The following is a 22,281-nucleotide window of genomic DNA, read 5'->3' as shown; positions in this document are numbered from 1 at the left end:
TCCTAGTTCAAGTACCTGGAGACTCTGAATGGGGGTTCTGTTTATTTTGAACCCAGTTTCCTCCGTTGAGTCAATCTGCTTCCGGGTTTCTACTCAGCTCCTTTCCTGATGCTTATAGAATAGAATCAGATGCTGTCAAATTGCAGAGACATTGGTGGGAACGTGCCCCATTTCTCTAGCCTGTGATGCAGCCCCTCAAGTACACACATCATCAAAAAGCTGCATTATTAGCTTTTCATGTACTCTGCACTCTGCTAGTCACATACAGGATGTCATTTGATCCTTACAGTTTTAATGGTTGGTATTACTAATTCCATTTTACAGTTGGGAAAAACGAGTATCAGAAGTGCTAAGCCAGCCCTCCAAGCAGCAGGACTGGGATTCAAACCTACTGCCATCTGCTCCAGAGCCCAGGCTCTCAGCCACATCTTAGAGCATCCCCCAGATTCTGACTGATGCCTCCAACCATGGGGACTCTCAAATACTTATTGAGGATGGACTGTACACACACAGGTTGGAGGAGGCAAAACTCAAAGGGAGGTGAGCCTGTCCCCCAGAACGCCTTATTCCAACAGAGGAAATGAGATCTGAAAGAATCGCTCCATACAAGGCAGAAGGAATTGGTGCCTAAGACAAAAGGGGAGAATGTGCCACCTTTAGAATGCTCTAATTACCTGAAATGTCTTCCTTCTATTGAACCTAAATATTCATTCCTCCAACTTCCATTTGGTTCTCAGTATTCTGGCCTCAAAAATCAGTCTGAAGCCTTTCACACTTTTGCAGACAATTCTCACGTCCCACTGCCTATTTTCCATGGGAATGGTTGCCTTAATTCTCTCTACGTCTTGATTGCCGTCATCTCTGCTTTGGAAAAACCCAGAGAACCTCAGTGTCAGAGGGTGGGGGTTCCAATCCCAGCTCTTCCACGTACTGGTTGTGTGATGTTGGGCATGGCTCTGGGCTGCTCTGAGCATTCGTTTCTTCGTCTGTGAAAAGGGGATGGCAATACTTGCCCCACCTGGCCAGTTGAGGAGGATTAGCTGAGATCCTCAGTGGGAAAGTATTCCATGTGCCACTGAGGGGCAGACCCTATCACGTGTCCCTGTACTTAGGAGGAGCTGAGGGTGGCTCCTGGATTAGCTGGAGAATGAAAGCTGTCCTGAGCACCTTTTGTGTGCAGGGCACAGTGCCAGATGCCATGAGAACAAGGAGCTGAGGAAGGCAGGGTCTCTGCCCTGCAGGAGCCTTCTATCCTGGGATTGACACCTCCAGCCATCACCGGGTCCTCTGGGAACAAAAGCTTTATAATCGGGTTGGCTCCGGTATCTTCCAGGTAGATTAAGTGACGGAGACAGGTGCATCCCAGTGGATGAGCTAAAGGAAACAACAGAAAGAGGAAGGGGAGCTAACATATGAGAAACACCAGTATGGGTCTGAGTAATTTACTGAATCTTCAAAACACTGTGAGGGTGGGCTTATTACTATGTCCATTTCACAGGTGAAGAAACTGAGGCACAGGGAAGTTTTTTTTTTTACAAGTACTCTTATTTTTTTTAATTTTATTTATTTTTGGCTGCATTGGGTCTTCATTGCTACGTGCAGGCTTTCTCTAGTTGTGGCAAGTGGGGGCTACTCTTCATTGTGGTGTGTGGGCTTCTCATTGCAGTGGCTTCTCTTGTTGTGGAGCATGGGCTCTAGGCACGCGGGCTTCAGTAGTTGCAGCATGCGGGCTCAGTAGTTGTGGCTCAGGGGACCTAGAACGCAGGCTCAGTAGTCGTAGCACATGGGCTTAGTTGCTCCGTGGCATGTGGGATCTTCCCAGACCAAGGCTCGAATCCGTGTCCCCTGCATTGGCAGACAGATTCTTAACCACTGCGCCACCAGGGAAGTCCCCACAGGGAAGTTTTATTTGCCCAAGTAAATAAGGTGTGGAGGCAGGATTAGAATTCAGATTTGCCTGGCTCCCAGGCTGCTGTGCTTTCCTGGCTGTGCCATAGAAAGGGCCAACATCTAGGGAGATGCTGCCATTTACAGCCTCTCATCTCTGAGGAGCAGTGGGAGGGTAGAGAGGGCCAAGGGGCCTTTTGGCAGGAGCCTACGTCCTGAATGTCACCCTATGGCCTCCTATATCATCCCTGCCCCTGGGATTTCTCATTAATGTAAACAGAGGTACACCATTTCACTCATCTTCACTTATTCATTCAGTGCCTGCATACTGAGCATTTATTATGTGCCTGGGCCTGTGCTGGATACTGTGTTCCCGGAGGCAAAAGACCCCATCCCTGCCCTCATGCAGCAAACCCACCCGAGAGCATCCGAGAGGAGCAATGCTGCCAGAGGAGTGGTTACAGTATGGGGAAGTCGGGAAGATGTCTTAGAATCTACGTACTGTCAGCTGAGAGAAGCAAGACTCGTATATACGGTGTGATTCCATTCATGTCAAGTTCATAAACAGGTGAAAGTAAGCAGATATGGGTGATGAAACTAAGGAAAAGCAGGGAAGTGAGTAACACGAAATCTGGAATACCCAGGTGGAGGAGAGGATTATAATTCAGAAGGGTCACTCAGCGGGGTTCCTGGGGAGCTAGCAGGGTCCTATTTCTGGACCTGGGTACCTAGTTCGTAAGTATTCCTTAACTCTGTGTGCATATGTGTATTTTAATTCACTCTTCTTTGTTTTTTTTTTTTTTTTTTGCGGTACGCGGGCCTCTCACTGCTGTGGCCTCTCCCGTTGCGGAGCACAGGCTCCGGATGCGCAGGCTCAGCGGCCATGGCTCACGGGCCCAGCCGCTCCGCGGCATGTGGGATCTTCCTGGACCGGGGCACGAACCCGTGTCCCCTGAATCGGCAGGCGGACTCTCAACCACTGGGCCACCAGGGAAGCCCTCTTCTTTGTATTTTTAATCACCATTTTAATACACAGAAGTTGCCAAATTCACTGTTGGATGGGATCTAGGCTGACCTCCCACAGCGCCCTTCCCAGAGTTGTACCTAGGAAGTGCTTAAAAAGAGCGTACTGGGGCTTCCCTGGTGGCGCAGTGGTTGAGAGTCCGCCTGCCGATGCAGGGGACACGGGTTCGTGCCCCGCTCTGGGAGGATCCCACATGCCACGGAGCGGCTGGGCCCGTGAGCCATGGCCGCTGAGCCTGCGCGTCCGGAGCCTGTGCTCCGCAACGGGAGAGGCCACAACAGTGAGAGGTCCGCGTACTGCAAAAAAAAAAAAAAAAAACAGTGTACTGAATTGCAGGAGCTGGAAGTGGGGTACGTGGTCCAGCCAGACAGGAGGGGTGTGACCTCAGGTCTAAAGACGAAAGCTTGCTAACAAGGAGTTAGTTCTTCAACGAGAACTTCTTCAGGACTGAGAGGATTTAGAGGCTATCTGGGTACTTGAGGGTCAGCAGGTCCCCAAAGAAACCTCAGACTCCAGAATTAGCTTCCCCTTCCCTCAGCACAGCACCAAACCTTGAGCAGTACAAAGAGCACTGAGCCAGAGGCCTGGATTGGAAATCCAGCTCTGTACACATTAGCCAGGTTTTCCCTGGCAAGGCACTTCACGACATGGGCCTCAGTGTCTTCATCTGTAAAATGGGCCTAATAAACGACCTACTTCACAAGTTACTATGAGGCCCCAAGGAAGTTATAGATGTGAAAATGCTTTAGGGACTGCCATGTGCGTTTATGCTTATAAAGGTCATATTATCCAGGTATTTTTCCTGTCTTCTCCCCTCCCGCCTCCATTTGGCAAAGAGGGCTCAGAATAAAGCCTTACCCTGATTTAGACAGTCCCCAACCTCAGCACCCCCAGTCTTCTGGGCTTGTGATCTTCTGGGCCTGAGCTTAGGATGATTCCAGGATCAAGTTCCCCAAGTTGCAGGAAGCCCAGCTGGGGAGGTGGCATTCCAGGCAGCATGTCAGAGGGTGAGTCAGGGCTAGGGCAGCCCTCCTCCTCCCCTGGCTCTTGGTTCTGGGTCCAGGCTGGGTCACTCTCATTTGCATACATCTGCATATATGCAAGTTTCACCCTTGCACCTGGCAGGGCCCTGGGGAAACACACCTGTGCAGGGGCACGGAGGGAAACCAGAATGGCTGGCTGCCCACTGGAGCACCCACTCCTAGAATGTCGGTCCACGGTCCATCCACCCATCAAGTGCCTGAATCTCTGAACTAGACACATGGCTTCTTCCCCAGGCTCCTCTGGTTGCCCAGGCCTGGAAATTCACAGTCATGCTTGCTTCTACCCTCTTCCGGTACAGTCACCAGGCCCAGCAGAGTTTGTCTTAGAGCAAAACCCTTCTCACAGGTCCCCTCCTCTCCATCGCCTCTGCCACCAAGCCTCTGGGTCCACCTTCCTCACTTCACACACGACCTATTTGCAACAGCCTCCTAACTGGGCTCTCTGCCACCTGACTCTTCCCTTCCCAGCCTACTTCATACCCAAGGTGCTCCTGGGAAGCCCCTCGGCTCCCATCTCGGTCCTCCCCTCTGTCCACAGGCCCATCGTAAGCTCTTGGTTGGCGGCGTTGGAGGCTCTCCACAGTGTGGAATCTCTTCCTTGCCTTCCAACCAAGTGGGTGTAGACCCTACACATATCTTTTCTGTGCCTCAGTGTCCTCTTCTGTAAAATGAGGGATAGTAATAGGACTCCCTTGCAGGGTTATTTGAAGATTTCAGTGAGGAAAGGCATGTTAAAGCATTGTGTACAAGCCCACAACAACTCTCAGCCATTATTGACATTATTACTTCTCCTACCACCGTTCCACAGAGGGCGTTCATCTCCTGGGTTCCCCCCTCCCTCCTCGGCCCTTCTTCTTGCCCTTGCTGAGTGCTGCTTCTTCAGGTAAGACAACTCCATGGCAGTTAAGAGGACAAGCTGACCTGGGTTACAATTCTAGCTTGGACAAGTTACTCAACCATTTTGTGCCTCAATTTCCTCCTCTGTAAAGTGGGGATAATATGGATACTTACCTCACAGAATCTGTGTGATAAATAAAATGATGCATGTAAGGGCTTAGCCTAGTGCCGGGAATAAGAAAACACTTAAGTGTTCACTGTTATTATCATCATTATTGTGTTACCGAAGACAAAGGGCCTCAGATAACCCAAGCTCGCCTTATCCCCCAAAGGCTCCGGAAGGTTCCTTAGATGCATTTTCAGGAACAGTGCCTCCATCTGGATCCCCCTGTGTCTCCCACAGCCAGAGAACCACTACTTGGCCCTCCCCCACCCCTTTCCTGTGGAAAGCAACTAAGGTAGTTGTGCCCTATTGGGTTGGCCGGTAGTTGGGGAGTGGGGCTGAGCTTCCTCCTCCCCACTAGGTCTGGGGCACTTTCCAACCAGAACTTGGGCTGGGGAGGGCTTGTCTCCCCCAGAGTTTGGGAGCCACCCTTCAGCCAAGGTGGGGCCAGGACAGGTGCTGGTCAGCTCACAAGCTGAGAGGAGTCTTCAGTGGAGGGGAGGGGAGGGGAGGGGAGGAAAGAGGAGGGGAGGAGAGGGGAGGGAGGGGAGGGCAAACTGCTCCGAGAAGACGGAAAGGATAACTCAGCTCAGTTCAGCTCCCCTTGGAGGCCGCGACCAGTGCAGCCCCCACCCCATCCCGCAAGAACAAACCCTTCCCCCTCTCTGCCCACTTCTGTGTCCTCCAGCCTTTTCCAGGCAGCAGTTGATGAGCCTCTAGTGTGTGATCCTTTTCCAACGGGAATTAATGAGGGTGATTGACGACGAGGGTAGATGTGGGCGGAAGGAGCTGCGCGATCCCCTCCCCGTCCTGGAACAGATGGGAGTGGGCCGGGCTCCTCCTCTCGGCTTCGTGCCCCTGCTCCCCTGAGCTGTGGCGGGTGGGGCAGGGTTTGGAAGAGCCGGGAAGAGTGGGGCAGGGACTGAGCTGCTTCTTACCCTCCCACCCCGTCCACCCTCCCCCCACACCAGGCCTGACACCCGGAGCCCAGTGCGGTGGTACCCAGGCTGCTGAGTTTGGTTTTGGGGGGTATTTTTGGTACTTGTGATTATTTCTCTCACTTTGGGGGTGCGGGTGCGACTGCGGCGACCGCGTGACGGTCCCGCTCCACCCCTCAAGAAAATATCCCCCTCATTCCCCCAGGCCGGGCCCAGCAGAGGTAAGGCTGTCTCGCTTCTCCCTGACTCGGCAGCCCAGATGAGACGCGGGGACAGGACCTACCCTTTTCTTATCAAAGGAAAACACAACGGACCTGAAAAGGGTCTAGTCCCGGAGTCAGAAAGTGAAACCAATAACCCCACTGCTTAGACCTTCCGCCAGATCCAGGGGGTCCAGAGGGATGGGACTGAGTAACATGCGTGTGCCTGTGTGGTGGGCGTGACGTGGTCGTGTGTGTGTTGCGGGTGTGGCGTGGTGGGCTGCGGGGTGAGCGCTGCGGCTGTTGGGTTATGGGGGGGTGTGTCCGTGTGAGCCCGTGCACGCACCCTCTTCGTCGGCGCTCTCTAGAGGCTCGTTCCCCCTCCAGCCACGTCCTACCAGCGGCTTCCCTCCGGGGTCGGGCGACGGAGACTGGCGGAACGCCCTAGTTTCTGTACAGGGGTCTGGAAAGGTCTGGAGAAACCGGCCGAGATGCCTTCTTTCCGGGCGCGCGAATTCGTTGCAGCCGGGCTGGCCTTGGGGCCTCCCGCCAGCTCTCCGCGCTCCCCGCGGGCATCCGGCGCGCCGTCCCGCCGTCTGTCCGCCCGACGAGCCCGGGGCTGGGACACCCGCCCAGAACTCCCGCGCTCCCCAGCCGGCCGTTTCCCGCTCCCGCGCGGGGCCGGGGCCAAAGCCAAGAGCGTGGCTCCTTCATCGCTGAGGGCAGCGCCTCTAACGCATCTTCAAAACCTCCCCCCCCCCTTTTTTTTTGTTAACCGTTTTCTTTTTGGGGGGTGGGGGAGGAGGAGGGAGTTATTTGGTCCAAGAGTGGTTCACGGTTTCGTTTTGTTTTGTTTTTTATGTGTTTGGTGACTTCATATATGTGTGTACTTTAAACGTCTCAGTCAAACCCCAGTTGAAGACGCTTCCCAGAGCGGGTGTGAAATTTGGAAATAAAGCAAAGACGTGGGGAGAGTGGCTGAAGACCGAGCCAGCCGGAGACCCTCGTGCGGAGCCCGCCTGCCCAGCGATGCCCGGATCTCGAGGTGGCGCTGACCCCAAGGCCTCCCCCTCCCCCTTCCTGGGAGCTTCTCCCAGGTGACCTGGAAAATGAGGCGGGGACGACAATCACAGAGACAGCTCTCGGGAGCGTGGAGGTGAGCGCACGCGGAGCGCGGCGGGGCGGGCCGTGACCTCAGGAGCCAGCACGCCGCCCCGCCCGCGCCCGCGCTCATTCACTGCTCCATCACCAAGAAGAAAAGAGACAATAATTCATCCACAGTTCAGCAAGAGTCAGATCCGAGTGTGTGTGTGGCGGGGCTGCGAGCCTCTACAGACTGCCCCTTCCGCGGCCTCGCGGGCCTCACAGAGGGTGGGTCTTTAACCACCTCGCTCCCCGCCCAGCGGAGGGAGGATTCCTCATCCCCCCCATCCCCGCCAAACCGAATTATTCGCAAAGTTTCCCCAAACCGAGTTACTACGAGAGCCCCGACAAATCGTACTTAAATTCCACGGAGAACAGACGAAACTAAACTAAAATTTCCTTTGGGGGTCAGTGGGTGGGATGAAGGAGAAAGGGAGCTGATAATCCCGCAGTGGCCGCCAAGGGCCTTGGACCGGGGTCGCGATGGAAACTATTCCCCAGGGCAGATCCACACAGGTGCTGCGTGGAGAGCCTGCACCAGGTTGCAGACCCGACGCCCGGCTCCCCTCTCAAACGCCCCCCACTTTGCTCAGAAGCGCGCGGTCCGTCCGGTACCGAGTCCAGGGACTGTGCTGTGAGCCCTGCACCCACCAGGTGTTTGGGGTGTCGGGAAGGGGCACTCGTTCGGATGGAGTTCCCGTCGTCAGGGCAGAGTCCGAATTCGGGGGGACTGCAAGTGAGGCATACGTCCCACCTCCTTGGGCGCTTATTCTGAGCCAAGAATCCATACCGGATCGGGTGGCATTGCGTTTGCCGGGCGGCTGCGAAGAGCCTGCAAACCACCGTGCACTGCATGGATCTTTCACGTCCACTCACGAGCCTCGGCTGACTCCCCAGACCTCGGTGGCGCCGTGTCCCCCACTCGGGACCCCGCCCCACTGTCGGCTCCCAGCCCCTCACTTCGGTGCTGGGCCTCTTCAAGCTGGCCCCTTTCGCTAAGGGAGGAGACCCGCGTGAGAAAGAGCTGGGAGAGCCACTTCTGGCTTTTGTGACAAGCAGTGGGCTGAGGTATTGGTAGTGACAGGAGACAGTTAGTTCCTATGTTTTGCCTGCCTTTCTTCCTCCCCTCCTCCAAGTCCCCCTCCTCCTTCATCTTGGTTTTATTACGTTTTGGCATTTGGGGTTTTGCAATTCATTCTAAAGCAAATGACAATGGCTTGGAGGTCTTAAGCGCAGCTCCCTCATTTTATTGGATAAAATAAGTCTGAGAGACTGTAAATGGCTGACCCAGGGTATCACAGCCAGCCAGCTCGTGGCTGAGCTGGGATGGGAACCCAGGCCTCAGGCCTCTCAGTCTAGCCCTCCCTTCCTTCTGATCAAACTCAGATTTACAGCCCTCCCTAGCCCCCGTGCCTATCCCTTCCACCTTCCCCCACTGTCCCTCCAGGCTCCAAAGTTGGTGAGATGTGGCACCTATTGGAGGGGACCACTCCCTGGGGATTCTGCATCTGAGGAGAGCAAGAAGTTTCCCAAAGAGGTGTCGCAGCCCCACACCCTCCAGCATGTGGGAAGAGGGAGCCCTGAAGAGGGAGATGGTGATGGAAGCAGAGATTTCCTCATCTGTAAACTGGGGATACTAACAGTACTCACTTCACAGGTTTCTGGCGAAGATACACAAGGCTTGTATGTTGTGAGTGTGCTTCATAAATTCTAGAGGGCTGCAGGATGTTTCCTACTGGTACGTGCACGTGAAGATCCTGCATGTGTTCAGCAACGCCCCCTGAGCTTAGGAGATGCTCTCACTATGGGTCGCCTGGCTCTGAAGGATGCCCAAAGTCACTGCTTTAGGGGCCTCTGGAAAAGCCGACCCTGCCCTTTCTCGCTAGGTCTAGCATGGAAAGGACTCTGTTGTACATGGCCCTGGGAGCGAAAGTCCTGCAATCCAAACTTTAAGTTTCACCTCAAAAGCACCTCTTTTGCGAAAGCTTCCCTGACAGCCCACCCCACCTCAAAGAGCATTCTCTTCCTTTGGTGCATGCTGAAATGCAGTCCTTGAAACCCAGCATGGTACTGTTGTGTGGCTGCCTCTCTCCAGAGGAAAATGGTGGTGGCAGGAAGGAAGATTTGGAAGGTGATACCCCTGTAAGTTCTTAGCCCCAGCTCTAAGGAGGTGGTGGTGGCATGGCTAGAGTTGGGTAACAAAGGGGGAAAGGTGATCCCACGTGGAAATAGCATTTCTCAACCATGCAAACCCTGCACACCCTGTTGGATGAGAGGGAAGTGGGTTCCAGATATCCAGGGAGGGGGCTCCCTCACAGAGTTCCTTCTCCAAGACTTCAGGTGAGAGAACTCAGAGCCAAGTGCCAGAGGAGTGTTTTCTTGGAAAAATTCGTCTCTATACATTCCAGCAGGGCATCCAATTTGATGCCGACTTGCTCTTCCTTCTCTCAGGACACTTGACTGCACACCCTTTGAAATCTTTCTGTCTCTCCTGGCTATCCCCACCCCCCAGTGCCTTCTCTTACTCTTCTAAGCTTCCCTCTTTCTCTGATGGTTGTCCTCTCCTGCTCCCCGATTCTAAGACTGCTGCCTTCACTCTGCACCCTGATAACGAGAGCACATGTGTGCACAAACATGAATTATCTGCACATTCAAGTGACAGAGGGTTTGTATATGAGTATGCTGGGGAATCTGTGAGGACTGACAAGGTTCTGGGCAGGGTAACTGTCTCTCCGCTAACATGGAGCAGCCTAAATGTGTGCGGACTGCTGTCTCCTAAGATGCACACAAGTACATAAATATTTATATGGTTGGGTTTTCTGTATTTTAGAGTGTGCACCGACAGTTTGGGTCTGTTGTGGGTCTGTGTAAGACAACCGTAGTGCTTTTATTCAGGGGTGTTGCTATTCATCTTTGGGTGTGTAGGTGTGTACACATCACAGTCTATGCTCTGCATTTGCAGATCCATAAATGAACCTCTGTTCATGGAGGGACGCTAATGTGAACATCGTTGTAGACACCTGTGTGCTGCTAAACGCTAGTGTATCTGTTGTATTTGAATGGAGTCTCTGTGTAGTTGTGTATCTGTGGCCACAGAGACACCCACCCACCAAGATCTTAGAGGAAAAGCCCTGCACACAGACTGGAAGATTTGGCCACGGAGCCCGGCTTGCCGTATTTCCTACGCCCTCCGAGGAGCCATCAAACTGGACTTGCCTCCCACTTTCGGATTTTGTCCGGCTTCGTGCGAGGCTTCAGCCTCAAGCGGCGCCAGGAAAGGCGGGGCGCCGCACTGGCAGAAGCCCAGACGGCGGACCCCTCCTTCGGCCTCGGGGGCCTGCGGAGCTGCGGTGTCGCAACCAAACCCTGGCCCCTGCCGGAAGCGGAAGCGAGAACAGGGGCGGTGAGGCGCAGTCGCGGCGGTCGCGGCGGGCAAGCCAAGGGCGCCCCGCGGGGGTGTGAGCGCCGCGCGCGTGCAGGCCGGCTGGGCGCCGGGCGGTACCGCCTCCGACCCGGCGTCTGTTTACCAACAAACTGCCAGCGCTCGGCAGCGACGCATTCCGACGCGCTGAATAAGCTGCGGGGCTGCCTGGCTGGTCTCGACTCCTCTGCAGGTCCGTGGCGGCGGGATCACAACCGCCGCGCAGATCCCCCAGAGTCGGAGAGCGCGACCGCAGGTTCCTAGCGCCCCCGCAGCCGCAGCGCCTCCGCCAAGGCATCGCGGCCCTGTCAACTTCCTTGCGTTTCTGCGGTTATGATCGGACTGCCCCAAACGCCCTGCAACCCCGGCATCCCTCTCGGAGCTGATCCCGAGATGGCAGGGCCTGGGCCGTGCGCACCGCTCTCCTCCCATCTCCCGGTTCTGAATTTCCCTACCCAGGGCTGCCCCGGAGGGGCGGGCCCGGGCTGCAGGCCTCCATGAGGTCACCACGTATGGTAGCCAATCCGCGGCGTTTAAGTGGGCGGGGACCCCGTCGGGTCCCGGGAACCGAAGCCAAGAGGGAGCCGGGGGGGGGCGGGCGGGGGGGCATGGATTTAGGGGGGAGGGGAAAAGCCATGGGGGGCACCCCCCGGAACCCCTTTCCCAGGCGCGCGCTCTCCGCTGGATGAGGCGCAGAGAGACACTTTCCCCGGGATAAGTGTGGGGGAGGCTGACTGGGGGCTCCAACGCCCGAGGCTCCAACGCCCGAGGCTCCGAAAAGAGAGAGTTGGCGGAGGGAGCGGACTCCGTGCGGGGCCATGGCCTAGGCCCTTCGGCCCCGGCCCCGGCCGCAATGACCTCTTTGCCCTGCCCCCTGCCTGGCCCGGACGCCTCCAAAGCCGTCTTCCCGGACATCGCCCCCGTCCCATCGGTAGTGGCTGCCTACCAGCTTGGCCTGTCCCCCACAACCGCAGCCGCCTCCGATTTGCCCTATTCTGGGCCGTATGGCCACGTCCTGCCCTATCCCTACACTGGGCCGGCGACCCCCGGAGACTCCTACCTGCCCTGCCAGCTACCCACGGCGCCGTCTCAGCAGTCTCATCAAGAGCGGGAGCCAGGTAAGTACGGCCGCAGCGGCTCTTCCCACCTCCGGGGTCCTTCTCCAGTGAGCCCCTGAACTTCGCCCTCGCCTGGTTGGGCGCAGCTGGCGGGATTCAGACCTTACTCAGATTCCACGGGATCTGGGGTTGGGGGGAGGGCGAAGGGATGGGGGGAGGGCGAAGGGATGGGGCGGGAGACAGGGGGGAGGGGCGGGGGCGAGTTGATCTAGGTCTCCTTTCAAGACCGACCTGGTTTCGATTTGCAGTCGTGTGAAGGCGGGTGGCAGGGCTCCCTACCCCACCCCCTTGGAGCAGCGGGGTTGTGTACCTACTTATAACGGAAAACTGAAACAATCCAGATGTGGGTGTAGGTGCCTAGCCCCTTCCCTAGGATTCTCTCCATCATGCACTCCTGCTCTCCTCCATGTCGCCCCTCTCCGCGTTCTTGTCTCAGAAAGCAGTGCTCAAGCCACAGCCTGATAAGTAGAAATCAAGTCCCAGCTGGAGGGCAGTAGAAGTGGGGGGTTATTCGGGGCCCCTCCCCCTCTCCCCAGTTGGCGCCCGAATGTGCCAGACCGAGACCAAAAGCTGACCTGGTAGAATCTGGGGCTAAATCCTACTACCCATCATTCTAAGAATGTAGCCACAGGTGTGTCAGGCAGTCTCTCGTAGTAGATCTCAGCCTTGCAGCCAAAGGAACTGGCCATTCCTGTTATCTCCACCCCTTGCCTTTGGGGTAGGTCAGGCCCCAGTTACATTGCCTGGAGCAACTTTGAGCTCCTAAGAAAGTGCTCACTGGAAGGCCTCAAAGAAGCCAGGGAGCTGGCCTGTCTTCCTGGTCCTGGGCCTTGCACAGGCTGTACCCATGCAACACAGTACATACATCCATCTGTAGTGGCTTGGGTTTAGAGCTCAGTTCCCCTGCACTCCCTGTCCCCACCTAATTACCCCCACAATTGTCCTTGGCACAGTTTCCTCTAAGGATGCACATCCACTGGGTGACTTAGCTGGACTCAGCCAGGACCAAGATGTCTCCCTCCCTTCCCTTGTTGCTCTGCTGAGACACATGAGCTCATAAACATCAGAGCCAGAAGTGACCCTAGAGATTTAGGAGCTTCTTAATGTACAGATGGGCAAACTGAGGTCCAAAGAAAGGGTGTGCATGGGTCAAGGACACAGACTGTTTTCCAGGCTTGGCCCTTGCAAATTGGCTTTCACTGCATGAAGCCAGAAAAGAGGATTTTAGGGAACTTCCTCAAAGCCCCCCAAAGTTAACTGCCTTCTGTGCTAGAACTGGGGCTGCCTCTTTCCTGCTTCTGGGTCTGTGGTTGGAAGAGGAGCAGTTGCGGGGGGGTGTTTCTACAAATGATCTAGTTTCTAAAAAACGAATCCCTTGGCCTCTTCAGTATATGCTAATGTGGTACATTTGTGTGTGCGTGTGTGTCTGTTTAGTGGGGTGGGAATAAGATAACTTTGTCCTTAAGAGAATTCTTGGAATTGGGGTTGGTATTTTCAATCCTGTCTTCTACACTCTTGCCTTCCCTTTTCTTGGTTTAAGGACAAGAGAGTGGAGGGTTCCTTTTCTTTACAAAGTTTCCCCGGATCCAACGAAAACCACACATGTCCTTAGATTAGATTATAGCATTTACCTACTGAAACTGGGGGATTGGGCTCACTCTAGATTAAATGATTGGGGTGTGAGAGAGGGCTTGGGGGTCTTCCTTTTGCTGCCACTCTTGTCCACCCCAGCCTCAGGGAGAGGTTTGGCTCCAAGTGAGCTGCGTGCCACCACCCCGATGAGCAGGCAGGTGCCGCTATGGTTCAAGGGAGGCCCTTGGGCTCCTGAATCAAGACCTGGGCAGATCCAGTCGTGACTTCTGCAACTGGCGTGGAGAAAGCAGCTGTCGGGAAAGGAACTGGGAAGGTGGGGGGCGGGTGGTCTGCTGGCAGAGTCAGGGCGCGGAGGGCTTTGAGGGTTTAGCAGCGGGGGGAGGCTCCCCGCTACCTCTCCCTCGCGGTCCGAATTGTTTCACGCAGCCAGAGAGGCACGAGTGGTCGCCGGGGCGGCGAGCAGCCGGGTCTAAGCAGGGGAGGCCCGACAGGCGCGGGCGGGAGCGGAAACCCAACGGTTTTTCTGGGAATTGGCTGAGGCGGGGGTCGAGGGGGGTGGATCTGAGAAGCCCGCAGCGCCTGAGGCCACGGGTGAGGGATGCGGGGGAGGTGAAGGCACAGGGTCACCGCGGCCGGTCGAGGGCGTGGAACCTGAAGTGCGGGGTGAGCCCGACCGGAGGAAGGGGGTGGGGGCGGGGGTGGGGGACGCGGTCGGACCCCCGCTGCGTCTGGGCACCCAGGCACCGCGCTCTGTCGACTGAGGTCGGCCGGCAGCCCTGCGAGGAATGTAACGAACCCTAAGCCCGTGGGCGTTTCGGCTGCTCCGTGCTCCCCAACACTGCGCTCTACACGAATGGTCCCAATGTCCCCGTAGAGTGGCGGAGTTGGGGCCGCCCGGATCGGAAGAGGGGAACCCCTCGCCCACCCCCACCCCGGGGCCGAGCTGTTCCCGGACCGAGATTCCTCGAGAGGCTGGGCCGGGAGGCAGGAGGTGGCCAGATCTCCCGCGGCGGCACCGCAAGCGCGATCCAGCAGCGACCCAGAGGGCCCGCGCTGCCGGCGCTGCGCTCTCTCCGAACCCCGGTCACCTTCCGTGCTAGCCGGGAACCCCTCCGTGGGTGCGGCCGGGCGGGGAGGGGGCTGCCTTGCACCACCAGGCTTCTAGGGCCCCTGAAAGCCACTACTCTAGCCAGCCAGCCTTGGCGGAGGGAAGAGATGGTCACTCTTCTGGAGCATGTGCCTCAGGAGAGGGAGGCCCCTACAATAGGGGAGGTGATGGCAAACCCTGGGGCACTTTCCATACTCTGAAGCTGGGAGGGGCGCTCATCCTGGCGTTCAAGGCCCACTCTGCCAGGCCCCTCTGACCACCCCTCTTCCGGCCGCGGGGAGGCTGCCACGCAGACACTGTCTCGGGTCTCCGAACAATGCTTTTGAGTCCCCCCCCGCCCGGAACGCCCTTCCCCCGTGCTCTCCTGGCCTCAGCCCAGCCCTCGACCCAGCCCTTCTTCCCCGCCCCGCCCCAAGCTGGCGCCACCGCACGCGGCTGAACTCTGTCATCCCGCCGCTGGGCGCCGCCCCGACCCTCGTTCCGGCCCATGACGCTGTCCCCCTTAGGGTCACAGGACCGTTAAGAGTGGGAGCTCCCTGAGGGCAGGAACTGCGGCTAGTCCCACGTGGCACACGGTGGACGTGTGGGGTTTGAAAGGAGGGTGGAGCGGAAGGTAGAGAAGGGCCGAGCCCCAAGCCCGAGTGTTTGCTAATCCGTGGCCGGAATGCAAACGAGATGCAGATGAGCCGTGAGACGGCGCGTCAGCCCCTCCATGCGTGCACACACCGTCTCGGGCCGCCCCCCAGACTCGGAGAAGCCGCCGCTGTCCCCGGAGCCCTCGGAGCGGCGCCCGCAGGCCTCGACCAAGAAGCTCCGGAAGCCGAGGACCATCTATTCGAGTCTGCAGCTGCAGCACCTGAACCAGCGTTTCCAGCACACGCAGTACCTGGCTCTGCCCGAGAGGGCCCAGCTGGCCGCGCAGCTTGGCCTCACCCAGACGCAGGTGGGGCCAGTCCCATCCTTCCTGCATGCTCACCCTCCCCAAGTGTGTTCTCTGGGAACTCACCCTCGGGTGAGAATGACTGATGAGTCCCCAAGCCCTGCTTTCACAGTGCTAGCTGGCCCCCAGTAAATTGGGGGAATGTGTTAAAAGGTGGGGGGGGGCGGGGGAGGTAGGGGGTGATTCAGGGGGTAGAGGAGGGTACCCAGACTGGGAGAACTGTATTCTAACTCAGATGCAGGAACTCCGCGCCTTCGGGGGCTTATGGAGGGCTGGAGCAAATGTTCCCAACTTCCGCTCTTCTCCCAGGACGGCTCCCTCCCGCTGGGTCCCTTTCCCTTGGTCACTCCCTTCCACAGGCACACTCCTCCTGACCTTCCATTCTTTCCCCTTTTCTCCCCATAGGTAAAGATCTGGTTTCAGAACAAACGTTCCAAGTACAAGAAGCTCCTGAAGCAGAACTCTGGGGAACAGGAAGGGGACTTCCCTGGGAGGTCCCCCTCCCTGTCTCCCTGTTCCCCACCCCTTCCATCCCCCTGGGATCTACCCAAGGCAGGGGCCCTGCCCACCGGTGGCTATGGCAACAACTTTGGAGCCTGGTATCAGCATCACTCCCCTGATGTCCTGGCTCCACCTCAGATGATGTGAATCTGGGGAAGAGCAGGTCAGGCTCCCAGCCCTCCTACAGCGCCCAGGCAGGACCCAGCCCACCTGCACCCCTTCTGGGCCAGGAGGAAGCCAGATCCAGATGGGTTTTCTCAGGAGGATGAGGAGCTAGAGGAGAAGAAGGATGGGCTGGGGTCCTTTCCTCCTTGCCTCATAACCCAAACAGCCTTGGCCGTTGCCCACCACCACCACCAAGGACTGGACACCTTCCTCCAGCTGGTCAGAGGCTCTGGAGAGAGACTCGCTGGCTGGAGTTCAGACTTCCCAGGACCCCTAGTCTTGCCACTCCTTCTTGAAAGGACTGCAGTCCCACCACAGCCTGGGGTTCAACCAGCAACAAACACTGAGTGTTTTTTCTCTTTGTGTGCCTTGGGCCCTGCCCAACCCACTGGTGAATGAAAGCAGAAGTGAAGTGGACGTCCAGAGTCTTCAAGTTGACCACCATCGAGACCCACCCACTGATTTTTCCTGATTTTTCCCCCCATAACTGATACACCTACTCACCATCCTATGATGTAGATGGGATGGAATAGAGTTTTGTGCACCTATGGGTAACTTTTCCCTCTTCCTAAAAAAGCCCCTTTTCCCCATGTCTACCCACTATGAGTAGATAATGGATCCAATTATCCATCTAGTTCAATGAGTATTTATTAAGAGTCTGATTCCTATCCCTAATACCTAAACAAATCCACATGCACATACTCTCTGGAACCCAGCAGGGTTTGGGGAGAATGGGGACAAGTGTAGGTAGAGATGCCCCCAAATAGGTGGGGTGAGCCTAGCAATTTAGCTCCTCACAGCTGTCTCTGTTGAATAGAACTGCTCATATTTATAACCAATCTGACTAGCAGCCCCCCAAGCTCTTACCATCCCCCATAACATGAGCATCCAGAGATTAAAGTTTGTACAGAAACCTGGGCCTTGGCTGTGAGGTATGTTCATGTCATGACTTCTGGAGCCGAGGGGTTATTTGTTCAGCTTTCTCTTCTCTCCCATCTGACTCTTCCAGCACTGAACTAGAGGCACTGGATCCTCTTCTACCACTAACTGGCTTACCGGTTCTAGCTCTGGAATGTTCTAGTAATATCCATACTTTCAGACACTCCAGTGTGAAACCAGAAGATGCTAATACAGGGAATGATCAAAGTCTGAGTGATCCTCACAGCAAATTCTCTCCTGGCCCAGTTCTGGAGGGAGCCAGGCACTTCACAGCCCCCTGTGCCCACCTTCAGCCCAGGGAGAGCCCCTGCTCACCTTGGGAGAGGCCACACCTACTGACCCAGTCCAGTCCTCCCCTGGGAGAAGTGAGCTCCTTGGGGTGGAAAGGCCCCAACTCACCTAGTGGAAGGGGGAGCAGGAGGGAGAGGAGAAGGAAAACCCCAGAAGGAACTGGACTTCTCCATCCAATGAACATTTGTAGAGCTGCTGCTCTGTGTTAGATACTGGAGATATATCAAAGTGACTTAGGCAGACCCTGTGGGCTAACAGAGGCCAGACAATGACCAGCCACTTGTGTGAAGTGCCAGGCTAAGGGAAGTACAGAGGGCAGCGAGGGCATAGTCCACACACACACACCCATGGACGCATGCGCGCACCTGGCACCCAGCAGCAGGGGGATAGAGGACAGGGGCTGCAAATAATTCAGGGAATCCAGCCCAGCCTGGCCTGAGGCCTTGGGGGAGGGGCCTCCAGCTCCAGACTAGAAGCTCCCAAGTCAAGCTTCCTTCTTACTACCTAAACCTGTTCCCAAGCAAACTGGAAAGCCCACCCAGGCACTTCGCACCAACCCAGGCTGGCCACAGAGAAGCCCAAATTGGAGTCTTATGTAGGGGAGAGGGGTTATGAGAGTCAGTGGGAGCCCCCCACCTCAAAAGGGCTGCAATCAGCCCCTCCTAGGCCCTGTTATGTGTCAGCGGCCACCCCCATTCCCCAAAATGTACATGGAGGGGTCTCCTGAGGGTGGCAAATGGCACAGGGTGGGTCAAAGCCAAGCTCTAGGAGCGGTGAGGAATGAGGATGCCAGGAAGAGAAACGCCTTCCTCTTCCTCCCCACCGATGCCTTCTCCTGCCCCTCGCCACCCACCCCATCTCCACCGGCTCTCTTGGTAGCCCCGGCCCCAGATTCCTCCTCTGGGTCTTCTCTGAGGCCACAGGTCCTCAAGGCGGCTGTTCCCTCCCACGGCAGGTTGCGCGCTCTTCTTTCCACAGACCTGAGGTAAGATCTACCGCTCCATCTCGGAAAGCCTCCAAAGGTGAGATTAACTGGACGGCCCAACAAGAGTCGCATCGTTAAAACAACAGCCCAGATTGTAAACTCAAGCAGCGGAAGGAGTGTAATTACTCTTCCAACCAGCGGCCAGCTGAGCTGACAGTGCCCCCTCTTCCTTACACCCGTCCATCCTCCCTTTTCAGTGGAAACAGGAATCCTCGTCCACTTGGGAGCTGGTCCAGTTTCCCTGGGCTCCTGACTGCTGATGGAAATGAACCCCAGTGGAAGAGGTACCCCACTCCCTTCCCACAAACCGCTGGAGCTGCAGAAAGGGAGGCTGTGGTTTCTTCCTGTGAGGACACCTCTCTGGGAAAATTGGGTCAGTAAGGCAGGGGGGTGCTTCCCTGGTGGCGCAGTGGTTGAGAGTCCGCCTGCCGATGCAGGGGACACGGGTTCGTGCCCCGGTCCGGGAAGATCCCACATGCCGCGGAGCGGCTGGGCCCGTGAGCCATGGCCGCTGAGCCTGTACGTCCGGAGCCTGTGCTCCGCAACGGGAGAGGCCACGACAGTGAGAGGCCCGCGTACCAAAAAAAAAAGGCAGGGGGGACACCGAATGGTTTAGAACTGGGGTTTTGGCCCCCAAAGAGTCCTGCTCTGCTGTGTGACTTTTGGAAAGTTGCTTAACCTCTCTCTCCGCCTCCTTTTTCTCCCCCCTAAGATGGGAACACTAATAGAACCTGCCTCCCAGTGCAGTTGTGGTGATGGAATGAGATGGTGCTTGTAACATGCTTGACGTGGTACCTGGAACATAGCAAGCACTTAATAAACGGTGTTTATAGCTGCTGTATGATTATCGAAGAGGAGGGGTCACAGCGATGCTGAATTCACACTGCCACGGCCATCCACTCACCTCCTGCCTCCAGCCCACCTGCCTCCCCAGGGCAAGGAGGAGAAAAGGGGCTGGAGACTAGGTAACTCCACACATCCCGGGCATCACCTTTGAGAGCAGGACACAGGCAAGGTCCTAAATGCAAAAGCGCCGGGATCTAGAAGCAGCTGAGCCTGGAGCCCACTCTCTCACCTGCACAGGTCTTAGCCACAGGAAAGCTGACTTGGAGCTGTCCTGCCCTCTCCCCACGTGCTATTTTAAGACACGTCGCCCATCTCTCCCCCAACAAAATGAGATTCAATTAATTCAATTAAAGCAATTTTGGGAGCAGCTCCTGAAGGCTTTCAATGCGAGATAATTACAAGTAATTTGCCGCTGTGAAGAGGAAAAGGGCACACTGGGTCTGGGGGGAAGGAGTTAGCCCCCTCCCCACCAAGCACACACAGATCTAGAGGGATTCCACACTGCCATCTGAACTGCCCTCCCATTGGCCAAATTACTTGCAGGTGGGAAGAGGGAGCTTGCGGTGGTGGGAGGGGGCTGGGAAGACCGAGTGACAGACCGCCCCTCCCCCACCACACATCTGCCCTGCGAGGTGGGGTGCGGAGCTGGCTGTTCCCCCGACAAAATGTCTGCATAGCCCTAGCAGCTGATTACTCAGCTCCAAACCTCACTTGAGTTTGGATGCCTGAACTTGCCTCTGGGACTGTATCCAGAGTCAATGGAATGTTATCCGGGTAGCTGAGGCCTGTGTAGATGAGTCCTTAGAGATCAAGGACTTCCCCAGAACTTGTAAAGGATGTGGGTAGAGCAGGGAAAGGCCAGAGAGGACATACACTGACTTCTTGCTTCCACGGAGGTGATGATGCACCCACTCTCTCTCCTCCCCTGATCTGATCATCAGCGTTCTAGCTCTGCCTGGCGTCTAACCTCAACTCTTACCATTGTAGTGGTGGCAAATCTCCTCCCAGCTTTCTGTCCCTGGGACCACTGAAGCCTCTTCCTTCAGAGGAGCATCTTGCAGGTGTTTCCCACCCCTAATTCACCTGGGGTAACTCTTTCCTTGCCAGGGCTCATTTGGCCTGGGAGGAGATGGAGGTGGAGGTGGGTATGGTGCCTAGAGGGGACTGGGGTGGAAGGTAGGAGGCTGGGACCAGTGTGTGGGGATGGGCTTCAGGCCTCTGCAAAAACTCCTCTAAACCCTGTTCCCAAAGTACCTGGTTTTCAAGGGTCGAAGGTCCCCCTTCACCTGGGATCTCCTGTTCCAAGAGATAAGTAATGTTTTAACAATAAGGGTGGAAAAGAAAAATTCACTGACCCTAAAGTATTTCTCTTTCATATCTTCCCTTCTCTCCCATCTGTCTCCTGGCTTCTCCCATGCCAAGGAGGAGTGAAGAGGAGGGGCCCTTCAGCTCTAGTCTCCCCTCTCCAGCCCTTTCTCCCACCCCTTCTCTGAGTAGCATTGCTGTTGGACCTGGGACAGCCAGCCAGGGAGAAATCCGATCGGCGAGTCCCTGGGCAACCGCTGTCTCTCCCCTTCCAAGGTGAAAAACAGTTAGAGAGAAAAGTGGCTGCCTCCTCATGCCTCCCCTCCCCCCTTTCCTGGCCAGCCCGGATTGGTTAAAAGGGGGGAATTAAAGTTTCTTCTACCCCAAACCTCAAAGTACAAAGGCCCCAGACAAATGCACAGAGACAGGCAGATGCAAGGACCCAGGCACAGGGACATCATAAGGGCACACACATTGCCACAGAACAAAGTGCATGCACACACACACCAGCATACCTGGAGTGGGCAGAGATGCATGCGAGACACACGTAAGCATGTGCACAGGAAGCCTTCCGTGGTTGTACATGGACATATACAGAGAAGTACACTCCCAGGTTATGTATTCACAGAGTGAGGCACAACACAGAGGGATGAACCAAGAAGGAAATGCTCAGGGACTTAAACACATGCGAAAATAGACTGAAACGTCCCCAGAAATGCACAGACTAGCTTCCCTATGTGTGAGCTTCTCCCGCTCCCTTCTCACTCCCACGCCCCTTTCCTGGCTGTCCATCTCCTATTTTCTGAGAATATTTCCCTGGTAAGCAGTTGGGGAGAGAGACTGAATGGCCAAGAACCTGATAATTTGATTATAACTTTATTTTCTTTGTTCCCTGAAGCCCTGCCTGCTTCCTTTCCTGAGCTCCAGCAAGAGCTCCCGTCCCAGCCCTTCCTGGCACATCCTGTGGCTCCCAGATGTAGCCATAGATTCCAGCCCTGGCACAGAAACCCAAAGGCTGTCCTCTCGGAGGGCTCCACTGAACCCTCTGAGCCCCTGCCCTGACAGCAACTCAAGGAGTAGGGACCTCAGGGGTCACAGGGTGGTGAGGAAAGCACTGCTTTGGTTACTACTTACTGTGTAACCTTGGGCAAGTTACACACCCCCTCTGAAGCTTAGATAATTTCTCTTCCTAAATCCTCTGTGTGTGTGTGTATGTGTGTAAGGGGTTGATGTGTATCCACCACCACTTTCCACTCCAGTCTGGGGCATTGTAAAGCACAGCCTGTCTCTCCCATCAGACTGGAGGCTCCCGGAGTACTGGGCTTTGCTTTCCCCACCAGAATGGATGCCTTCTGCAGCTCTTTTCAGTCCCCATAGTTTGATGTCTCTAAGGTACTCAGCCCCAGTGGCATCCTGGGGGATGTGTCTGCCAGCCCAGGAAGGGAAAGGAGTTGGCTTCAAGCTTCCTCCAAACACCAAGGTTTCTGATTCACCTCTGCGCAGTGCCAGGCCTTCAGTCTGTCTGGCTCCAAAATGGAGAGGTTACTTCATTTCCAGGGGAGGGTTCTACTTTCTGTGGAACATATGTGGAATATATTCCTCTGAGCTTCATCTGAACCATGCCCTTTCAGAGTTCAGTTGATTTTGGGTCAGATCCTTTGGCCAGCCTGAGGACTTCCACTCTGGCTTGTAGCCCCCATTGTCTCCCCCTCCCCACTTCAAGCTGATGCATAGCCTACAAATCATGAGGCCAGGAGCATGGCATCTAGATTATCCCACTCCAGTCATGAGGCTCCCTGGAGGGCATCATTCCTTCCCCTCTCTGCTCAGGAAT

The 22,281-nt window shown here is 56.0% G+C and overlaps 1 protein-coding gene across 1 annotated transcript; it reads left to right on the top strand.

The window, feature by feature from the left end:
- Positions 1–11,456: 11,456 nt before the first annotated feature.
- DLX4 (distal-less homeobox 4) lies at positions 11,457–16,365 on the top strand. Its single transcript, XM_082603924.1, has 3 exons — positions 11,457–11,774; positions 15,222–15,418; positions 15,821–16,365. Exons 1-3 carry the CDS (start codon positions 11,510–11,512, stop codon positions 16,061–16,063), a joined length of 705 nt encoding a protein of 234 aa, XP_082460050.1. The 5' UTR covers positions 11,457–11,509; the 3' UTR covers positions 16,064–16,365.
- The last annotated feature ends 5,916 nt before the right edge of the window (positions 16,366–22,281 follow it).

Source organism: Mesoplodon mirus (genome assembly GCF_964341445.2).
Source record: "Mesoplodon mirus genome assembly, chromosome: 18".
Taxonomy (NCBI): Eukaryota; Metazoa; Chordata; class Mammalia; order Artiodactyla; family Ziphiidae; genus Mesoplodon; species Mesoplodon mirus.
Note: the sequence above shows the minus strand (reverse complement) of the source record. Positions and strands in the feature narration are given on the sequence as shown.

Excerpts from the sequence above, each read along its gene's own strand:
- DLX4 (XM_082603924.1), top strand. The coding sequence starts at position 11,510 with ATGACCTCTTTGCCCTGCCCCCTGCCTGGCCCGGACGCCTCCAAAGCC. Across the intron at positions 11,775-15,221 it reads TCATCAAGAGCGGGAGCCAG|ACTCGGAGAAGCCGCCGCTG; the intron begins GTAAGTACGGCC and ends GCCGCCCCCCAG. Across the intron at positions 15,419-15,820 it reads TTGGCCTCACCCAGACGCAG|GTAAAGATCTGGTTTCAGAA; the intron begins GTGGGGCCAGTC and ends TTCTCCCCATAG.